The sequence below is a fragment of the Canis lupus genome, chromosome 28, assembly GCF_003254725.2.
Source record: "Canis lupus dingo isolate Sandy chromosome 28, ASM325472v2, whole genome shotgun sequence".
NCBI lineage: Eukaryota > Metazoa > Chordata > Mammalia > Carnivora > Canidae > Canis > Canis lupus.
In genome coordinates, this window is record NC_064270.1 from 9,979,219 (window position 1) to 9,999,221 (window position 20,003).

Below are 20,003 nucleotides of genomic sequence, written 5' to 3' on the forward strand. Positions count from 1 at the left end.
TGATGTCCGGGAAGGTAAGGCACACCTTTCTGTTAGCCAAAACCAAGGGGCAATGATTGGGTCCTCAATGATAGAAGGGGCCCCCAGCTCTCGTGAGGCTGTGTTCCCAAATCCCATGTGTTAAGATGCTGATGGGAACTCATAAAACATTTTCCTATGGAAATAACAGAAATGGCAAAGTGGGTGTAAGGTTATCAGGCTTGGCCCCAAGACCAAGTTAACCCAAAAGAGACCACCATTCATTATTCTCTGGAGCCACAGTCACAGACCCACCTCCTTCCATCATAACTTTGTTTCCTCCATCTACCTCCCTGGGACTCTGTTGTCAACCCTCTGGTTAGCTCACTTTATACTCTCAGATTCCTTCCGCTCTTAGGACTTCCACAGTACCCTACATAGGGAGGCGCTGCAGGCATCAAGTGGAGTCATTCCAGTTGAAGATCATGATGGGAACTCAGGCATGGTGGCCACAATGGGTCATATGCAAGAAGAAGCAAAAGCAAAAATGAGGCACTTTATGGCCCTCTGAGAAGAGACGCCCGCTTTGCTCCTTTCTCCTAGTCCAATCCCCAAAAGACTGGCTCTTCTCTTCTGCCTGTCGGTGGCCCTGAATATATTCTTAAGTGAATTCTTTACTTGAGCTATCTTGAGTGGGATTCTGGAAGTTGAAACAGAATTTTGTCTACAATGCCAGGTACTAAATCTTATTTGTCCTCCTTCTCAAGCTAAATCTCCCAATTTTGACTCAGTCTTCCAGATTTGAGGTCTATGAGGTGCCCAGAATTGCGGCTCCCTGGATGAATGCCTGAGGGTGGTCATCGCTCCCCATTACCCAGCTCTGCACCCCATTGTGGCTCCAAGTGGACTTCCTGCCCAGTGTCCCCAAATTCTGGGAAAGGCAGTCATAACAAAAATCAACCTAAAGGTGAATTTACTTTTCCCAACACTTCAAGTTCACAGCGAACTCTGGCTTTAATCCAACGTATAAATCAGCCTCTGAATGAGGCCCCAGGGAAAGAGATGATAGAATCCTTATGTTGCATTGTCTTTTTCTTTCCCAAAGAACAGATGTATTTTATCAGATGCCTCTTTATCATCTCAAATCACTTACTAAATTGAAGACTTTATGGGCAGATTGGCTGCCAGGCCTTGCCCCACTGTCCCCCTCCCCTCTCTGCTGCCAGCGGCGGTCTATGGGCTCAGCCTGCCCTGACACTGGCCAGCCATGTCTTAGGTCAAGGGGGATATAGGCAGTTTAGGTTCAACACGGGAGGGTCACAGCAGCACTTCACCTTTAACCTGATTTGGATCTGTGTGCTCCTGCCTAATTTCTGACCCTTGTCTTCATTTTATTCTTTCAGGCCAAATCTCCAGCTTATTGTCCTCCCTACTACCCATACCCCCAGAAGGAATAGGGGTCTTTGCCTTGTTCTCCCAAGCTTGCAGCTCAAAACTGGAACTTCCCGTGAGTTCTACTAAAGGTCCTTCTGATGCTATTTGCCTAAGTCTCAGCTCTTGTCCTCCTGGTGGCCCTTCTCTGCCCCCTGGCAGTGCCCCAGGCTAGATCCCCAACACCAACTCCTGTTTGGATGACAGCTGTCACCTGGGGCCCTCCCTCTGAGTGTGAGTTCTGCCTGCTGGAGCATGCCTCCTCTAGGAAGTTGGGGGCTACCCCACACCAGCAGGGGCTTTTGATCCCAGGTTGCACCATTCCTCCCATACCCCAAAATATGACCATAACCATATCCATCATTAAAACTCCATCTCTCCAATAGCAGAAGAGAAAGTGGGTATCCTTGGTGCTGAGCACAGATGAGGTCCCCCATTAGCACCTGATACTTGGAGGAAGGAGGGAGGGAGGGAAAGTTGGTGTCAGGGGGTCAGCAGAGCTGTGAAGCAGATATATATCAGAGTAGGAGTTCAGCAAGTAAAGATCAAGTTCTACACCACGGGAGCCAAGGAGAATTATCACAGGAGGGCAGGGATGATTGGAGCAGTCAGCTGGGGGAGAGGGCTGCAGGTCTGAGGGGAGAAGGGATGAAAGGAACCCTGGAGAAGTGAGCAGGAATGCTGGTACTCCTTCTCTGGCATGGAAATGACATAAGGACCACATTTTCCATCTGGGAATCTAAGGGCCCAGTAGAGATTAGCTATTGGCCACTTGGCTTAAGGATGCCCTTTTCAGACACTTCCTGCAAGGTGACTGGGCCTGAAGGCACCACCCTCTAAGCAATTCTTTCATTGCTGGCATCCACATTCAAATGCATCCCACATTCAAGCAAACAAACCTAACCTCAACTGACCTCTTGGGGGAGCAGAGAGAGCAGGGAAGCAGGGAGGCCACCAAGCACTCCTGAGGCTCATAGCCCCGTCCACAGACCACAGCATTTGTCTGGCATCTTTCACATGCGTAGCCTGATGCTGGAACAAAAGAGAACAAGCCAAGACCAAAGACGAGTCACAGCTGGGACAGGCTGAGGGATGCGGCAGGGCACACTCTGAATGTGACCTGAGACAACAGAGGGCATGATGAGGTGAAGCCCCAATAGCACAGGGAACTCTTCCTCATCTTTTCCCATCACCCCTCAAGGGTGCTGATGGGGAGACCAAGTTTCCCTGGCTCAAAGGGACAGCGTCAGTGGTGATGCCAGCAGCTATTTCTAGAAGCAATGGAGTGTAGAGGCTCAAAGTAGGGCCTTTGACATGACAGGTAAGTCCTCATCTTGGCTCTACCAGTAATTCGTTGTATTAGAGTTAGTCACATGCCTCTCTGAACATTTGCCTTTGTGTCTATACCAACCACATAGAACCATCGAGTGAGGTTTGAATGTGATCATGTGTTAGAGTCTGTAAGACACACAGAATACAGCAAAAGCTGGTTAGTATTATGCTTTTTGTTGCTGCTATCAGAGAAGAACCAGCATCTAAGCCATTTTCAGATCTCTCTCTGGTCAACTTTGTGATTCTAGAGTTTGACTCAGGAGGACCAGGGAAGGCTAGGGAATTGGCAGAGATGTCCCATGGGTGGATGGGGTCTGCACTCAACAATCTGCATAGATCACAGTGCTGTCAGCCCAGCTCCAGAGACCCCGGGAAGGTGCTGCTGAGTACATACAGTGATGTAAAAGAATTCTAGGGCATATGGGGCATGTGGAGTTTGAGACACAGAGGTGGGCCATAGAGAAGAGAAGACAGAGGAAGAGCCAGCATAGGGGCAGCCATGGTAGCAATTACTTATCGGGCCCCTATCAGGTGTCAGACCCTGGCATGAGTGCTTTACCTATCACACTTTTCAGTCCCCCCTGCAAGATAGGCATTAATATCTCATTTTATCGATAAGGATCGAGTCACCCTAAGACCCCGGCTAATCAACACAGAGCCAGAGAGGCAACCCAGGCCCACCTGACTCCACCATCCAAGGCTTTCTACATTGCAGTCTGCAAGGCCAGGGATGTCCACACAAGAAGAGCATCTCCAACAGAGTTTCATAACTTGGGATTCATGAAGTAGTTAAATCTCTTGAAATTCCAAGCAAAATTGTGTGTGTGTGTTTGTACTTTTTTCCCAGAGAAGTGCTCATAACATTCATCAAACTCTCAAAGGGGTCTATGAACCTGAAATGTCAAAGTACAATGTACTTAGAGAAAGGAAGTCACCAAGACCTTATTCTCCAGGCACCTGCTCCTCCAAAGCCCTTGAGGAGATGGTGGAAAGGTTGAGGAAGATTGCTCCCTGACAGCGTCTTGCTCCTCTCCAGCTTTCTAAATCAGTAGCTCCAGCAGCAGAGGCCACCAGATTTTGCTAAAATGGCATGTGGCATTGTGTGATGCTAGAGGACAGACTTGAATCCAACCAATCTGGCATTCATTCATAACTCAGGACATTGTCCCTTCTACAAAATGTCACAGGGAGCTACCACAGCCCTACTTCTTATCTGGACACTCCCACCTCCACTGAAGAAAACTGATGAATTAGTAAAGCCATGTCCCCAAAGTTTAGGAAATGTCTCCACAGGAATGGAGACTGAAAATCACAGCCTGTCAATGGGGCTGCTTAAAACAACCCCACTCACAAACACTCTCAAGAGTCTCTAAAGCTAAATATGTGTTGGAAGCAGAGACATGTTGGGTCTCCTTTTATTTATTTATTTATTTATTTATTTATTTATTTATTTACTTTTTGGGGGGTCTCCTTTTAGAGCTTCAAACCTTGGATGGTAAGCCCAGAAACCCTCATAGTACCTGTGGGTCCCTCATGGGCATGTGTTAGCCTTGTATGCCTAAATTTTGTCCCTCAGTGCTCAATGACCATTGAGTCTCCTATTTTCTCAAGCCTGAAACACTGGAGTTCAAATCCAGAGCGCTAACTGGCTTGAAAAAAAAATGAGGATGTGGATATTCAATGGGAACAGGAGGTGACAATTACATGTGTTCCATGTAAGAAAAGGAACTCTAGGAGCTGACGAGTCTACCAGGTGGAAGGACCCTCATGATTCCGAGAGGAGGCCCAGAGAGGGGAGGCAAGGTATCCAAACCTACGTCTCTCACTCCTGCTATTTCATTCTTTTGAATGCAGGGGCCCAAACCACTGGGCTTATGCAGACACTCACATAGATGGCAGGAGTTAAGGAACTGAGGATTCAGAGGAAGGTTGGTTTCTTAAATAGAGCTGGATGTGACCCAGTGGCTCAGAATAGACAAGGCAAGGCCGTCAGCTTCCATCAGAGCCAGTAAATCATCACAACCATTTCCTCTTTCCAAGCCCTCATTACAAAGCCCAAGAAATCAGATCCATTATCCGGATGGAGGTAACCACAAGGCGAGACTTCCTCTCGAGGTTTCCAGACATTTGCAAAGATGAGAATGTGCAACACTGGCTTCCTGGACTCTTCAGGGGAGGTACTAATAAACAAAAGTCCCAAGCATCAGGCACATTGCCCTCCACCTTGTGTGCTTAGCAGGAGTGGTGTCTCGGAACTCAGAAACAGGGCTATGAGGCTCTGCACCATCTCATCGAAGAAGATGCAAGACGGTCGGAGAGTGTGTGTGCCTGCGTGTGTGTCTGTGTGTGTGTCCCGCTAAGTACTTCCTTCACTACACAGCTAATCCGATTAGCAGCTTTAGGAAACTCTGCAATGTTAATTCAAGGGTCCCATTCATAGAACAGCTTGGCCCATGGCTGCTCAGAGCTCCCATTCTTCTCTCTGCAAATAAAATGCACACAGAAGGACTTTCTCTCCCCGAAGAATGCACTCTTGCCTCCTTGCCCCGCACATATCCAAAATGCTGCTGCCACTTCCTCTGGCAGCTCCCATGGCAGGGGCATAGAGCAGTCTGAAAATGGGGAGAAAATAGAGCTCTTTCTACCCCATGCACAACGAGAGGCTAATTTTCACAGCGCTGTCGACACAGGTGCCTTCCAAGCTGGCAGCCGTGCTAAGTAAGTTGTCTCATGAAAGCACACCTGTTGTAGGGCCCTGGAGGAGTCACTGGCTTTCCCTGGGCTTTCACTTCTTTCTCTGCAGAATAAGGACTTAGAGCAAAGGGTGTAGCTGGAACAGAAGGCTGAAAGGAGGGAAACTCAGGGCTTGTACAGACACAATGTCATTATGTTTGGCTGGAGGACAAGGAGAGGGAAGGGGACTGGATATGCAGGTTGTAGACAGAGTGTGCACAGTTCAGACCAAGGTCAGACTCAGGAATGTTTCTGCCAAGTGATAGGGAACCACGGAGGGTTTTAAGGAAAATAGCTGTCTTGTCAGTCTCCCCAGACCACTGTAACAAACTCCCACAAAGTGGGTGGCTTGAAGCAACCGAAATTCATTCTCTTCCAGTTCTGGGGGCTAGCGGTCGGAAATCAAGGTGTTGGCAGAGCCATGCTCCCTCCGAAGGCTCTAGAGAAGGAGGCTTCCTCATCCCTTGCTAACCATGAGTGGCTCAGGCAATCCTGGGCATTTCCAGGCTCTTAGATGTTTCACTCCAGTCTCTGCCGCCCTCCTCACGCGGCCTCTGTGTCTGCGTGCTCTCCTGTTAAAGTCCATTACTGGACTGAGGTCCCATTTCAAGACCCTTAACTAATTACATCTGCAAATCCTCTATTTTCAAATAAGGTCACATTCTGAAGTCCCGGTAGAAATGAGTCTGGGGGGACATTATGCAACCCACTACAGTGGCTGCAAGGTCAGGGCCAGGAAGATGACCTGGAATCACGATGGGGAAGGAGGACTAGAGGCAGGGAGACTGATTCCTCTAAGTGAACGGCAAGGGTGCTCCCTGCTGGGGGTCTCAGCAGCTTTTTTCTGTGGCCAATGCAGCACCCTGAGTGGGCGCATAAAGCAACCCAGGCACAAGGCCTCTGCTCATCATTTGGCCCAGAGAGGCACCTTCCAGGTGATGGCAAAGGAACGATTACACGCACCTCTGCTGTACTCTGTTTCTTCTAACTGGCAACATGGCGGACAGGCTGGTCCAGTGGAGGACACGTGGCCTGGGAGCTGGGACACCTGGTTCTAGTCTTGGTTCTGCCGCTCACTGAATTTAACACATTGGGAACACCTATGGAAGGAAGCCACCTTGGTTACCTCGAGGGCAATGATATTGTGTCATTCTGCAGCCAAGAAAGCAGCTCCAAACTCACAGGATGAACCAGGGAAAGAAGGCTTCTGGGGCTACACTGCAGGATTCTGAACCCCACCCCCTATAAGCCCTCCCTCCCAGGGATTTAGCAGCCCCTCCCCTTGAACCTCCTTCCCTCCCCTAAAACACAGGGGCACTAACCAAAGCTTAGAAATAAAAACCTAGGGATCCCTGGGTGGCGCAGCGGTTTGGCGCCTGCCTTTGGCCCAGGGCGCGATCCTGGAGACCCGGGATCGAATCCCACGTCGGGCTCCCGGTGCATGGAGCCTGCTTCTCCCTCTGCCTGTGTCTCTGCCTCTCTCTCTCTCTCTGTATGACTATCATAAATAAATAAATAAAATATTAAAAAAAAAAAAAAGAAATAAAAACCTAGGGCAGCCCAGGTGGCTCAGCGGTTTAGCACCTGCCTTTGGCCCAGGGCGTGATCCTGGAGACCTGGGATTGAGTCGCATATTGGGCTCCCTGCATGGAGCCTGCTTCTCCCTTTGCCTGTGTCTCTGCCTCTCTGTGTGTGTGTGTCTCTCATGAATAAATAAATTAAATTAAAAAAAAAAAAGGAAATGAAAACCTAAATTTAAAAATACTTTTTTTTTTAATCAAAGCAAATGTTTAAGGATCGATGCACAAAGTTGCTCACAACACCATTGTTTCTAACTGGGAAGAATTACAGGAAGAAAAGGGAAACGCTCTTCATGCCCATCTGTATGGGATTGGTTTGACGAATTATGGCAGAGTTGTACATTAGATGTGCTAGCCCATAATGTACTGCATGAAAAGATGTCTATGCAGTGGTATTAACTGAAATGCAGGTTGCACAAGAGGGTGTTGAGCAAAATCCCTTCTATGTTTTAAAAATCTCTGTGTGCACACAGCCTGAGCCCAGTGAGGCTGGAAGGAATCCAGCAAACAGATAATGACACGGAACCCTGGGGCTGGGAAAACTAGAGATTTTTACTTTCTACAATTTTGAGCTATTGGACTTTAAAAACAAAAAACAAAAACTGGCAGTATTAGTTTAATCAGCAAAAACAATTTTAAAAATTCCCATTCTGAAAATAAAATAACTATGCTAGATAGTTGTGAAGTACTACTGGCCCACAGAGAAAAGTGATCAGGATAAAAATCACTTTGCCATAAGAGCATACCAAAGGAAAAAAAAAATTCCAAGCTTCGGAAGGAGGAAACACCAGTTAGGTACGTGTTTCAAAGGCCTCAGACGCAAGCTGCCAATGTTCCCTCCAGCACATAGCAAATCTCCCCCACTCTCCACTTTAGCCTAAACCTTCCCAGGCCACTGTGCTTTCTGCAAATACTGCTACTACTCCTAATGAGGAGGTGTCAGAGTTGCTATTTATTGAGAAGTTTTTATTAGCCAGGCACTGTGGTAAGCACTTTATATACATTCTTTCTGTCCTTAAAACACTACTGTTCCCATTTGATAGATGAAGAAACTGAGGCCCAGATCAAGAATCCAAACCCAGACAGTCTGATCCTAAAGCCCATGACAACCAGTGCTTTCACCACCCTTCTAGAAGCAAATCCCTGTTGGAGCTCTTGATCTCTTAGGCCTATAGGAGATGGTTCCAGGGTCTTCCAGTCTCTGCCAACCCCTTCCTTCTTACTCTCTATACATGTTGGCCAATGCCTTGTAGGTATAAAGGACTGGGCCACCTCCAAAGGATCCAAAGACAAATATGATGTGGACTCAGCCCTCTCTGAGTTCACAGTGAGGAAGAAAAGAGACTACTCAAGTTCTTAGACCAGAGGCTGACTATGTTGGCCTTAGGGGAGTGCCGTGAGGGAGGCGCAGGCAGGGCTGCTGGGCTTCCCTTTGCTGCAGCATCCTGAGGCAATCTTCTGGGCAGACAGCTCTCCAGGAGCTGGCCAACTGCTGGCATGGTGGCCGGCCACTTCCCAGCCTCTCTCTGGGGTCTCCCACTCACATTTGCTAAGGCTGGGCCTCCATGCTGTGGCATGGAAGCACCCCAGGGACGACACAAGGATCACTGATAGGGGTGACCCTGAACATTTGTGTTGGTGGATTAGTGCCAACTAACTGCTGTGCTAGCCTAGAATATGTGAGAAGGGTCCCCAAGTCAGGAAGACCAAGCCCCAGAAGTCCTCATTGGATCTTGCATGGTCACTGCTCCTGCCTTCCAAATCACTATGCACCCACATGGAATGTAAACCTGTACAACCACTTTGGAAAACAGTAACTACTAAGGCTGACCTTATGTAGCCTATGACCCATCAATCCCAGTTCTAATTGCCCAGTGGAAACGAGTGCTTGTATTCACCAAAAGACATGTATAAGAATGTCAGCAGCAGCTTGATTAATCATAGCCCAAGACCGTGAACTCAATAGAAGGATGACTACATGAGCATTCAGTCACACAAGAGAATACCACACAATGAGAGAGAACGAAGTACTTCCCTTAACAAGGTCAAAAGGCTGGGTGAAATCAGGCAAACAAGACATGCTGTGTGATTCTGTTTATGCAGGTAGAACGAGTCTGTGACAGCGGCCAGACTAGTGGCAGCTGTGGGATGGGAACTGATTGGGCGAGGCCATGCGGGAGTGTCTATGGTTCTGGAAATGTTTCACATCTTGGTCTGGGTGGTATTTATGTGGACATATGTAAAAGTTCTATAATCTTGTATATTTAAGATATGCGAAGCTTACAATGTTTAAGTAATATTGCAAAAAAGAAAAGTTTTAAAAATTTAACCACACAGAGATTACAATCAGGTTAACTTCTCTAGGCCTCTAGGTAAGAACTGGTTAGGTGGCACAGTAGAACTATGAAGAGATGCTTCCTTTTGTTAGAGCTCAATTAAGGTCATATATATTGGTGTGAAAAATAACTTGGTTTGTAAAAATCCATTTATAATTCGAACAGACAATTCAAACCATACATGAGAGGCCTCAAAACTCCTAAGAACTTAGTTATAGAACCAGACACCAAAAAGAAGCTCTAAAGTGCTAAATTGTTCGTCCTTCTTCCCAACTCCTGACAGCAAGGTCCCTCTGACCTCCTGACAACCTTTGTCCCCTTGCTCTCCCCTCATCCCCCAGCATCTCGGGGAGCTTGGACTTGGCGTGGTCCCTGGAGCTACTCATATTCCTCATGAGCCATGGGAGTTGCCCCTTACTCTGGGCACATTCCCACCCACCCCTCCAACAGGCACCCTCACCATCTTCCCCTGCCAACCTCTGCAGATGCATCTCTACCACAGCCTACCCCAAGGAGCCACCCTCCAGTGATGCGCACCTTACTGCTATTCCCCAAGTAAAGACAGGCCCTGTCACTCTCCCCATGTGGCTTCCCCACTGCCTGAAATGTCTTTTCTCAATTCTTTGACTTCAAGAACTCATACTCATCCTCAAGACACAATGCAAGAGTGCCCATTCCCACAATGCCTTTCTTGGCTTCTTCCCCTCATTCTTCTCTCTTCCCACTTCTCTTGGTCATTACAGCACTTGCCCTGAGGAATTGCGGTTTATCTATTCACCTGTCAGTCTCATTCCACTAGACTGGGAGCACCTCAGCGATAATATCTGCCATTACCTGAGAACTTGCTATGTGCCAGGCACCAGGCTAGCCTATTATCCTGGGACTTGATCCCCCCAACCCCTTGTGGAGTGAGTGATGGCTTCATCTCCATTTTGCAGATAGGAAAACTGAACCTTAGAGACGTCAGAGAGATTGTCCAGGTCTAACCCTTGTCTGCCTGGCATGTATGGTCTCCCTAAAGGCAGAGGTCCCATCTTACTCCTCTTTGTCCAGCACTGCACTTGGCCATGACAGGTGGCCAAAAAAATGGTACAAAGCTTCAGTTATATGAGATGAACAAGTTCTGGAGATCTGCTATACCACACTGAGCCCATAGTTTATAATACTATTTGTGTACTTAAAAAATTTGTTGAGAGTAAATCTCTTGTATTCTTACTAGAATATGTTTTTAAAAGTCTCAAAAGAAAGAAAAGAGGGTGGGAGGAGAGGCTGCAGGTAGCAGAGACAGTGTAGCATCAGGCACACATGACTCCTGGTCACCAAATAGCGGGCCATGGTGAGCTACACCAGCCCATCAGCCTCATGGTGCAGCCCCCCTGTGTTTCTAAGAAGGGGGATTCCCCAGAGCTGAGGCATCTGAGCCCAGTGAGCAGGGCAGGTGAGAACTCAAGAGACTAGTCCCAATACTATCCTCCCACCCCCCAGGAGGAGGCAAAGGAGGAAGAAGAGTAATCAAAGTCTGAAGCCCCATCATGTTGCCTGGTTCATCTGCAAAACAAGTGCACAGCAAACCACAGGCAAACATTTCTCCCAGTGCTAAGCATTATTAGCATCATCAACAGACATGCCCTAACTGGCCCAGTCCGGGAAGTGCTGGACCCACCCCAAGGCCAAAGTCCTGAGAACCCACACTGAGCTTGATCAAGTCTGAACCCTCTTGAGCTGGAGCCTGAGCCTTCAGATAAAGAAGCAAATGGAGATTTTCCTACAAAGATCAGCAAATCTGGAGGCTCCAGCTCCACAACCTGCCATGCAGAAAGAGTGCCCGCTCTGGTTTTCAACAGACAGGTGGGCATGGGACTGACAGGTCATATACTGATGTCTGTTCACATATGCCAGAGCCCCTGACCCTTCTCCCCAGAGAAAGGAAAACAGGGGACACATTACTTACCTGTGCTATGTCCCCCTTCCTCTACTGACTGCTTGATCCAGTCTCTGGCTTTGTCAATGTGAAATAACTTCAGGTCCTCTTCATCTAAGGCAATATCTCCCCAAAAGACAGCTGGAGATAAGAAAAAAAATGGATTTATTAATGCCCCCAGAGGACATTAGATGTTGGGTAGCAAACTCTAGAAATGACAGTCCATCCAATCAAATCTCTCCCTGAATCTAACACATAGGGCTGGTTGAGACAGAAGAATGGCATATAACAATTCTGTGTATCAGGTGGGAGCCAATCACCATGAATTTCAAAGGCCTAGGTCTGTAAGGTATTTTGAAAGGGTACCCTGTCTTACTCTAGCTGTGAGTGGCTCTGGGCAAAACCACCACATAGAGACAGCTGTTTCTTTCTTCTCCAGGGTTCTCAGAATATAAAAGAAAAGCATAATGTGATAAATGATACTGTTGTGCACAATCTTTGTTGCCCTTCCCTGTAGGAAGATTATATTTCTTTGCCCCATAAATATGTCAGGATTGGCCACTTCACCTGCTCTGATAAAAAAATGTGAGAGAAAGCTTTAAAAGTTACTGCATGAGTTACTGCAAGTCACAGTCCTCTTCTCCCTTTCCCAAAGACAAGCAATGTTCCAGATAGGGGTGACTCTATCACCCTGAGTTCTAGGGTAAATATGATGTGGAGTAGAGGTGCTGTTGGTCAGGATGGATATGTAGTATGAATGGGAAGAATAAAAACTGCAATTTTTACAAGTATCTGAGATTTGGGTCTATTCATTACTAGAACACAACCTTTTTATCCTAATGAATACAGAAATTGCTAACAGAAGTAGCGTGCTATTATAATAAAAATCCATTGTGCTTGGGTAAGGCAGTGGATGTCAAGGAAACTGTTACTAAAGCCTGGAAGGAGGTGATATATGTTATGCAGTAATGAGGTACCTGGTAAAAACATTGGCCGGCATTCACTAGGAAGGCAGATGATAAACTGAACTGAGCTATGGGTTTTTAGTGAAAAGATTGAGAGTCAGAATATTAATGGCATGCCTTGGTTGCTATTAGCTGTGTTTGATAAGGTACTACAAGAAAGAAGAGGGGGGCTCCTGGGGGGCTCAGTGGTTGAGCATCTGCCTTTGGCCCAGGTCGTGATCCTGGGGTCCTGGGATCAAGTCCTGCATCAGGATCCCCGGAGGAAGCCTGCTTCTCCCTCTGCCTATGTCTCTGCCTCTTTCTCTGTGTCTCTCATGAATAAATAAATAAAATCTTTTTTAAAAAGGAAGAAAGGAAGAAAGAAAGAAAAGGGTTTTATAGAGAATTGGGCAATTTATAGTGGGAATGAAAATGAATAGAGAGAGAGTCCAGAAATTCAAGAAGAGCCAACATATTTCATCACTAAGCAATAAAAGAAAAACTGAAAGGGCCTTTGAGTAACAAAGGCTAATTAAAACTTAGCTTTGCGGTATGGAGAAATGGGAAACTTCATCCATTGCTACTTGGAAGATAAGATGATATATTATATATGGAAAATCATTTGGCAGTTTCCTAAAAACTTATACATAATCTTATCATAAGACCCAGCAATTTCACTCCTAGGGAATCTTCCCAAGAGAAATGAAAACATATGTCCAAACAAAGACATAAACGCAAAAGTTTATAGCAACCTTATTCATAATAGCCCCAAACTTGAAAACAACATAAATGCCTATCAGCTGCTGAACACATAAATAAAATGTGGTATATCTATAAAATGGTAAACTATTTAGCAATTAAAAAGAACAAATTACTGACACATGCTACAACGCGTATGAAGCTCAAAAACATGCTAAGTGAAAGAAGCTAGATGCAAAAAACTACATATTACATAATTCCATTTATATTAAATGTCTAAAAAAGGGTAATTTATAGAGCTATGAAGATTAATGAATCCTAGAATTGGGGGCAAGACTGAGATTTGACTATTAGGAGCATGAGGGAACTTCTCCAGGTGGTGGAAATGTTCTATAACTTAAGTGTGGCAATGGCTGCACAACTATGAATCTACTAAAATCAAATTGTACACTTACAATGGGTGAATAATACAATATGTAAATTATACCTCAGGAACTCTGTGTAAGGGGGGAAAAACCCTCAATTTTATAGCAAGAACCAATCAAGATGGTGCCCAGTACATTCTTTCAGTGGGAGAGGAACGGGGAAGGACAAGAAACCAAAAGTGTGGTTCCCTTACAGAGGCCTAGCAAGTGCCAGGTGCCAGCAATTAAATCCTGAAAGGCATGTCTAGAAAACAATCCTGGTGTGGCCATGGCAAATATAGCTGAATCAAACAGGAAGATGACTAACATTTTAGAAAAGTATTGTGTGGGAAGAGCCACTAGCATGGCCTGCAGGAGACTGCAACTGTTTGAGACTTAAAATGACCCCAAATTATCCTTGGGCCTCCAACCTTCTGTGGGGAAGGAAGTGAGCCGAAAAAGATGTCCTCTTCAGAGATGCCAATAAGAATAATGGAAAAGACAAGACAGACCTCCCTGAATGGAGCCATGGAGGGCCACGGAGGAAAGATGATTGGAAAAGTACTCAGAGGAGATGGAATCAGAGCCCTCCCCGGGACAGAACACATGGGGAAGACACCTCGTGACCTGCCACTGCATCCTATTCTGTCTCAGGAGCCAGAGAAGAGCAGGGAACTAAGAGGTAAGTTTTGGAAACAGCAATGGTTCAAGGAACATCAAAAAGTGCTGTGATCGATTAGCGATGTCTGCCATGGGCAAGGGTGAGAGGAGCATCCCTCAGGGAGTGTGTTTGCCATTCCCCCCTCCTTCCTTTAGGAAGAGAATCAGAGTAATATCACGGCAGAAAAGAAACCACAAGTCTGGTATAAAACAACTGCTTTTCCTATAAGCCTAAAATAAAAAATTGAAAAGTATTCCCAAATAAAATAAGATACTATAGCAACACATAAGAAAAAATGAGTGATCAACAATACCTCTCCGTGTAAGTCTCTTGTGCGAGAGAACTTTCTGCAATGGTGGTAGAGCTCCTCAATATGGTACCCAATACCTATATGTGGTTACTGAAGACTTGAAATGTGGCTGGTGTAACTGAGGAACTGAACTTTATGTTTTATTTTTATGGTTTAATTAACTTAAATTTAAATTTCTACATGTGCCTAATGGCTGTAATATGAAAACAATATAAATAGTATAAAATAAAACTGTATATAATACAAATAATATGATATAATATAAAATAAAATAATAAATTATATTTAAAATAGCAACTAAAAGCAACACATATCTAGGAATACACTTGATACAAAAAATGTGATACTATGTCAAGAACATAAATTCTACTAAAAGCTATAAAAAGTGACTGACATCAAAAGAAAGACATATTACATTCCTGAAATGTTCATTCTTCTGAATGAACAATGTGTATTCAATGAAATGAATAATGTGTAGGCTTAACATACTTCAATGAAAATCCCAATAATGCTTTTATTATTGACAAAGTGATATTAAAGTTCATCTGCATAATTAGGTGATAACAGTCAAGAAAGATTATTAAAGATGGACTGGCTTCATTGGACATTAAAATATGTTATAAAGCTATAACATAGAATAGTCTGGAAGCAATCCCTAGGCTTTATAAGAAAATTCATATATGAAGAGGTCTCACAAATTTGTGGAAAGAGGAGTAATCAATGAATTATGTTGAGACAAATGGATTAGCTATTTGAGAAAAAAATCAAGGTGGCTTTGAGCCTTACACTACACCAAAATAAACTCCAAATAAGAAAAAAAAATGTTAAAATTTTAAAATCAACAAATTGGATGAATACATTTAGAATAAAATGAGCTAAGTCTATGCATTCAAGACACACAGCTATTGAATTCTTACCAAAAGGCATAACATGGTCCATGGCAATCTCCTAAGAGAAGTTCTGGGAGGATTCCTATCACCGGGGTAAATTTTCTCTTTCCCATACCAACCCTGGCTGCTCAAAGTATAAGCCACAAACGAGCAGCAGCACCGTTGTCTCAGAGCTCCATAGAAATACAAGATCGCAAGGCCTATGCCAGACCTGTTGAATCAGAAGCTGATTGTGAACAAGATTCCCAGGGAGAGCATGTGCATACTAAAGTCTGAGAAGCACTGACCAAAGGCACCAGAGATTTTGCCTCAATCAACCATGCCCCTGGAGGCACAGGCTCCCCTGCACCTCTGTTACACCTGTCATGGCTGTAACGAAGAAGTCAAGCAGGGCAATTCTTCACAGAAATCTAGAATTTGAAAGGATAGGCCAGAGGAAGCATCTAAAATGTACATCAGTGAAAATGCCATCTGCTCCAGTCTTGGCTGACCCCACTGGAACTCCAACCTGCAATTTAGGGGGTTGTCACAAGGTGGTGGCGTTTTGTTAGGAAGCTCTGGCTAGGAACTGTGTTAGGAATAGATTATGACATACAGGAGGGAAAATGCTTTTCAGAAATCAAAAATAGAAATCTTTAAAGTAGTCAGATACAATTTTAAAACTATTATATAAGAAATTTACAAATATAAAAGGACACTAATTTCAAAGAAATACTTTCTAATGATATCTAATCAGTGATGTGCTGATAATTAACAATTGACTAGGGGGCTAGGGGAGAAGACAGCCCTGATTTGTAGCATTTGGCTGATTGTCCTGGTGTAAACACTCCCACCGTGGCTGATTTCAAGATCACAGAACGTGGTGTTGGAAAAAGGAGTATAGGCTTGTAAGTGAGAGCCACCTCCAGCACACTACTGTAGTAACAGTGATGCATACGTGTAAAGTTCTTTTATGTTCCCCAACAGATCCCATGTGTATGCATAACCCTCAAGGCTGCGAAAGATGACCAGGAGGCAGCCTTGCAGGGAAAGCCTCCCAACCCAGGATCTTTCCCTGCTTGTGTTTTCCCATCTACAGCAGATGGGAATATAGCATATAGCATATAGCCCTCTATGTCGGGTACCAGGCCAAATGCATTCTATACATCAACCTCAAATAAAGGCCCAGAGCAGAGATAAGACTTGGCCAAGGTCATGCAATCAGGAAGAGGCTTCACAGATGTTTTAACTTAACCGAGGCCTCCCAGATTCCCAAGCCAGAATGCTCCCTGATCAAGCCACTCTTCCCAAAGTCCCACATTCTAATAAGAAATGTTGCATTAAATAGCTTTCCTTTACTGCAGGACTTCTCAGAGCCTTTACAACCCTGACAAATATCATGAGTCTCCAAGAGAAAGAGAATGCAGCCTTTCCCAATGTGGTTTGCCCTGGAATCTTTTTTCACTGAATCCTGTCCTAAGGAACACCTTTTGGAGAGTGTTGCACTGCTCAGCAATTGACCAGGAATTACAGACTCTGAGGCCTAGAAGGGGCCCTGCTGGTCCTCGGGCCCAACCCATCAACTAATGCCTGAATGGCCTCTTCTCACACACATCCAGTGTCACAGAGCTCATGCCCTTCTAACACGTCCCCCTTTATCTTGGATCAGCTCTCCTTTTCCCCAAATCTGATGTTTTAGTACCAACCAGGCCACTTCCTCTCAGAAGCAAGACACTGAAGAGAAAGGGATTGATCATTCTTGAGTGCCAGCCAGATGACAAGCTTTTATGCTCCTCTGACCCTGCCAAAGGCAACTCCATGCAATACATATCACACTGGTTTTTCAGATGAAAAAAAGCAGGCTCAGGCTATTAGGCAATTTGCTCTAAGCCACCTCTCAAGTCCTCTCTCAATTGCCATCCATCGTTGTCCTGAAAGGATCCATGCTGCTAAGGGAGGGAGGGAAGCCTACAGAGGAGGGACTAGTTTAGGCTTGGGGGTAGAATCAGGAAAGGCCTCACAGAGGGAGTGACACTTGTGTGGGAAGATGACTTGTGAGCAGAAGCTTGTCAAGTGGACAACAGGAGGAAAGGGCATGCTGGCCAAAGGAGCAGCATGAGCAAAGGCCCCGTGGTGAGAAGCAGCAAGGCAGTGTCAGTACAGAAGCAGAGGAAATCTGATGAGGGGAGCCTGGTTCCACATTCATGTGGCATACCAATGACAACAAGAACAAGGCAGGATGTGAGGCCACAGGAACTGAGGAGCTGGGTAGGGGTGGGGGTGGAAAGGCCCAGACACCAGGAACAAAATCTGGAGCTATCAGAGCACCCACGGTGGAGCTGGTCACAAGGAGCCCCTCACTTTTTGTACAGCCCTTCACAGCTTCCTGCACATGCGCTCCTCCCCACCACTCACCCAGCCCCAAGCTTGAGCCTGCCGTGTTCTGGGCCTTTAGAACGTGCTCATGAGTGAGCAAGTGAGTGCACGTACGCTCCGTTGAAGTCACAGGGGAAGGCAGAGCAAGATCGTTAGCTCCATTTATTGGGGAAAGTAAGGCTTAGGGAGTTAACAACTAGCCCGCGGTGTTTACAACCTGTGAGAAGTGGGTGGGGCTTGAAATCAGACCTTTTGGCTCTAAACTTGGAGCTGTGTTCACAGCCTCACACGGGACCCCATTTCTCGAACTGGGACTCCAGGCGGGGGCTGACCTCATGGTCAGCGGTAAGAGCCCTGCTTCCAGATGAGCTGCTGGTCTGACAGAGGCTGCACAGCCCAGCAAGGGTGCTGAGAGGGGACAGAGTGCAGGACGGGTTGCCGGGGGGCTCCTGAACACCCCTTCCCATCTAAGATCCTGAAAGTCCGGTGGGGGGATCCTGGGGCTGTTATGTGGTCCTTGGCTTGGGGCCTGCAGAGCTGGGAAGCCCAGGAGCCAGTCAGAAGCCCAGCCCATCAGAAGGAGACCCCTTGACTCTGCCATCACCCTCTGTCACCCATCACACCCTCCTCAAGACTCAGTTTCCTAGGGAGGGCTGACACAGCCTAAGGATACCTCTGACCTTCCAGTCTACCCCGGCTGCAGGCCCTACTCCACCCTGGGGCTCACCCCAAAACCCAAAGAGACCTGGATCTATTACCTCATGGGAGTGACTTCCAGCAGGTGCGCTTACCTTACCTCCCCTCCCCTCTACCAACCAGGCCACTTCCTAGCCCTCAGACCTACACTTACAACTTGGGCCTGAGCTAAGGGGTAGTTTATATCTCAGTCAGCCTCCCTCATACGGACCTCATCACTAATGTTCCACCATAGAGCTGCATCTCAGGACACGACAGCCCAAGTTAAAGCAGAGTGGGGCCACAGGCAGCATCTATATTGAGGAAGAGGGAGCTTGGATGCTGTGTGTGACATTGAACAAATAACTTGTCCCAAAGTGCCTTTGGTGGCACTTTCTTCACGCATACAAGGAGACAACTGAACCAGCTCCGTGCTTCCCAGTCATGGTCCACAAACCACCTGGTTTGAAATGTCTGAGGAGAGTGTTGATGTGACAATCCCCAGGTCCCCAGCCCACACCTATGAAAATCAGAATCTCTGGGGATAGGACCCAGGAATATGCATTTTAAACTCATGCCCCTGTCCCGCCACCCCCCCGCAACAGGTGACTCCTGCTTCACTCAAGTCTGGAGACCAGTGGAGTCCACCCTCTGAGGTCCCGCCAGCACTAATGTTTGATTTCTCTACAATTTCTATTAGAGAAGTATACGCATCCACCTACTCAGGGCCTGCCCTTTGTCATCCCCATGACAGGCCATGCAGGAAGGATGGAACTAAGGCTCCGTTTACGAGTCTCCCAGAGAGGAGCCAAGATTATCAGAGGAACTAAATACGGTGCATTCCGACATGGGAATTCCTCCCAGCAAACAGGCTGAGGTAGGGCGCAAGGGCCTGAGGCGGGACGGTTACAGGGGAATCCTACCCAGGGATATATTTAGTTCACTTCAAGTTTCCAACAGAGGGATTTAACAGGTTTAAAGCAGTTTTCTATGAATCTTTGTCTAGGGAGTATATGTACAAACAAACAGGGAGGGGTTTTTTTGATTTTTTTTTTTTTTTTTTAGTAAAAAGTTAATCGGCTTAAAGTGTGCAACTAAATAAGCAAAGCTTACATTAAAGTGACCCACAGAGAAAGGACCCCATGGAAAGAAAGTTCTAAGAAATACAATATGGCCTCTATGTTCTTTTGTAGTTTCACGCTATAAATATTCATGGGGCGGTGTTAATGGGGTCCACAGCTCTATGCAACCACAATAGTTTTTTTGTTTATTCTCAGGACCATGAACTTTGAAACCATGAACCTAAATTTCAGGACTCTGCATTCAGGCGCATTTGCAGAGCATGAGGGGAGAGGTTCGGGCTCTCGGAGGACAGAGGAGAGGAAACGGGGCGAGATGTGAATCACGCCTCCTGGATCTTTTGGTTGAGATTAAAGAGTAGGGTCTGTTTAGTATGGGAGGCCTCTTGTCTCAGGGTGTCCAGCTGCTCCAGCTTGGGGAAATGGCCCTCACGAGGGACAGACAGCTTAGTTACTCAAGCATATGGCACAGAGGAGTGGGGAGTTGGAAATATTTTAATTGGATCAGATTTGTTGCAAGTTTCACATTCTTTAAAAAGCTAGTCTGAATCATGGACTTTCTAAGATGGAGAGAGCTGAAAAGCCATCTAAGCAACGTCCTTGTTTTCCACGTGAGGAAACAGGTCCAGGAAGGTCAGATGAGGTGCTCAAAATATCACATCCTAAAGCTATGTCTGCTGACGCTCACCCAGTTC

General features: G+C 46.1%; 1 protein-coding gene across 2 annotated transcripts in view; it reads right to left on the reverse strand.

Moving 5' to 3' along the window:
- The window catches only part of TLL2 (tolloid like 2), a 122,290-nt gene that overhangs the window by 86,598 nt on the left and 15,689 nt on the right, over positions 1 to 20,003 (reverse strand). For both annotated transcript variants that reach the window (XM_025466750.3, XM_049103314.1), the window contains exon 2: positions 11,322 to 11,432. In XM_025466750.3, the coding sequence (XP_025322535.1) occupies positions 11,322 to 11,432 (111 nt within the window). The remainder of the gene's footprint in view (positions 1 to 11,321; positions 11,433 to 20,003) is intronic.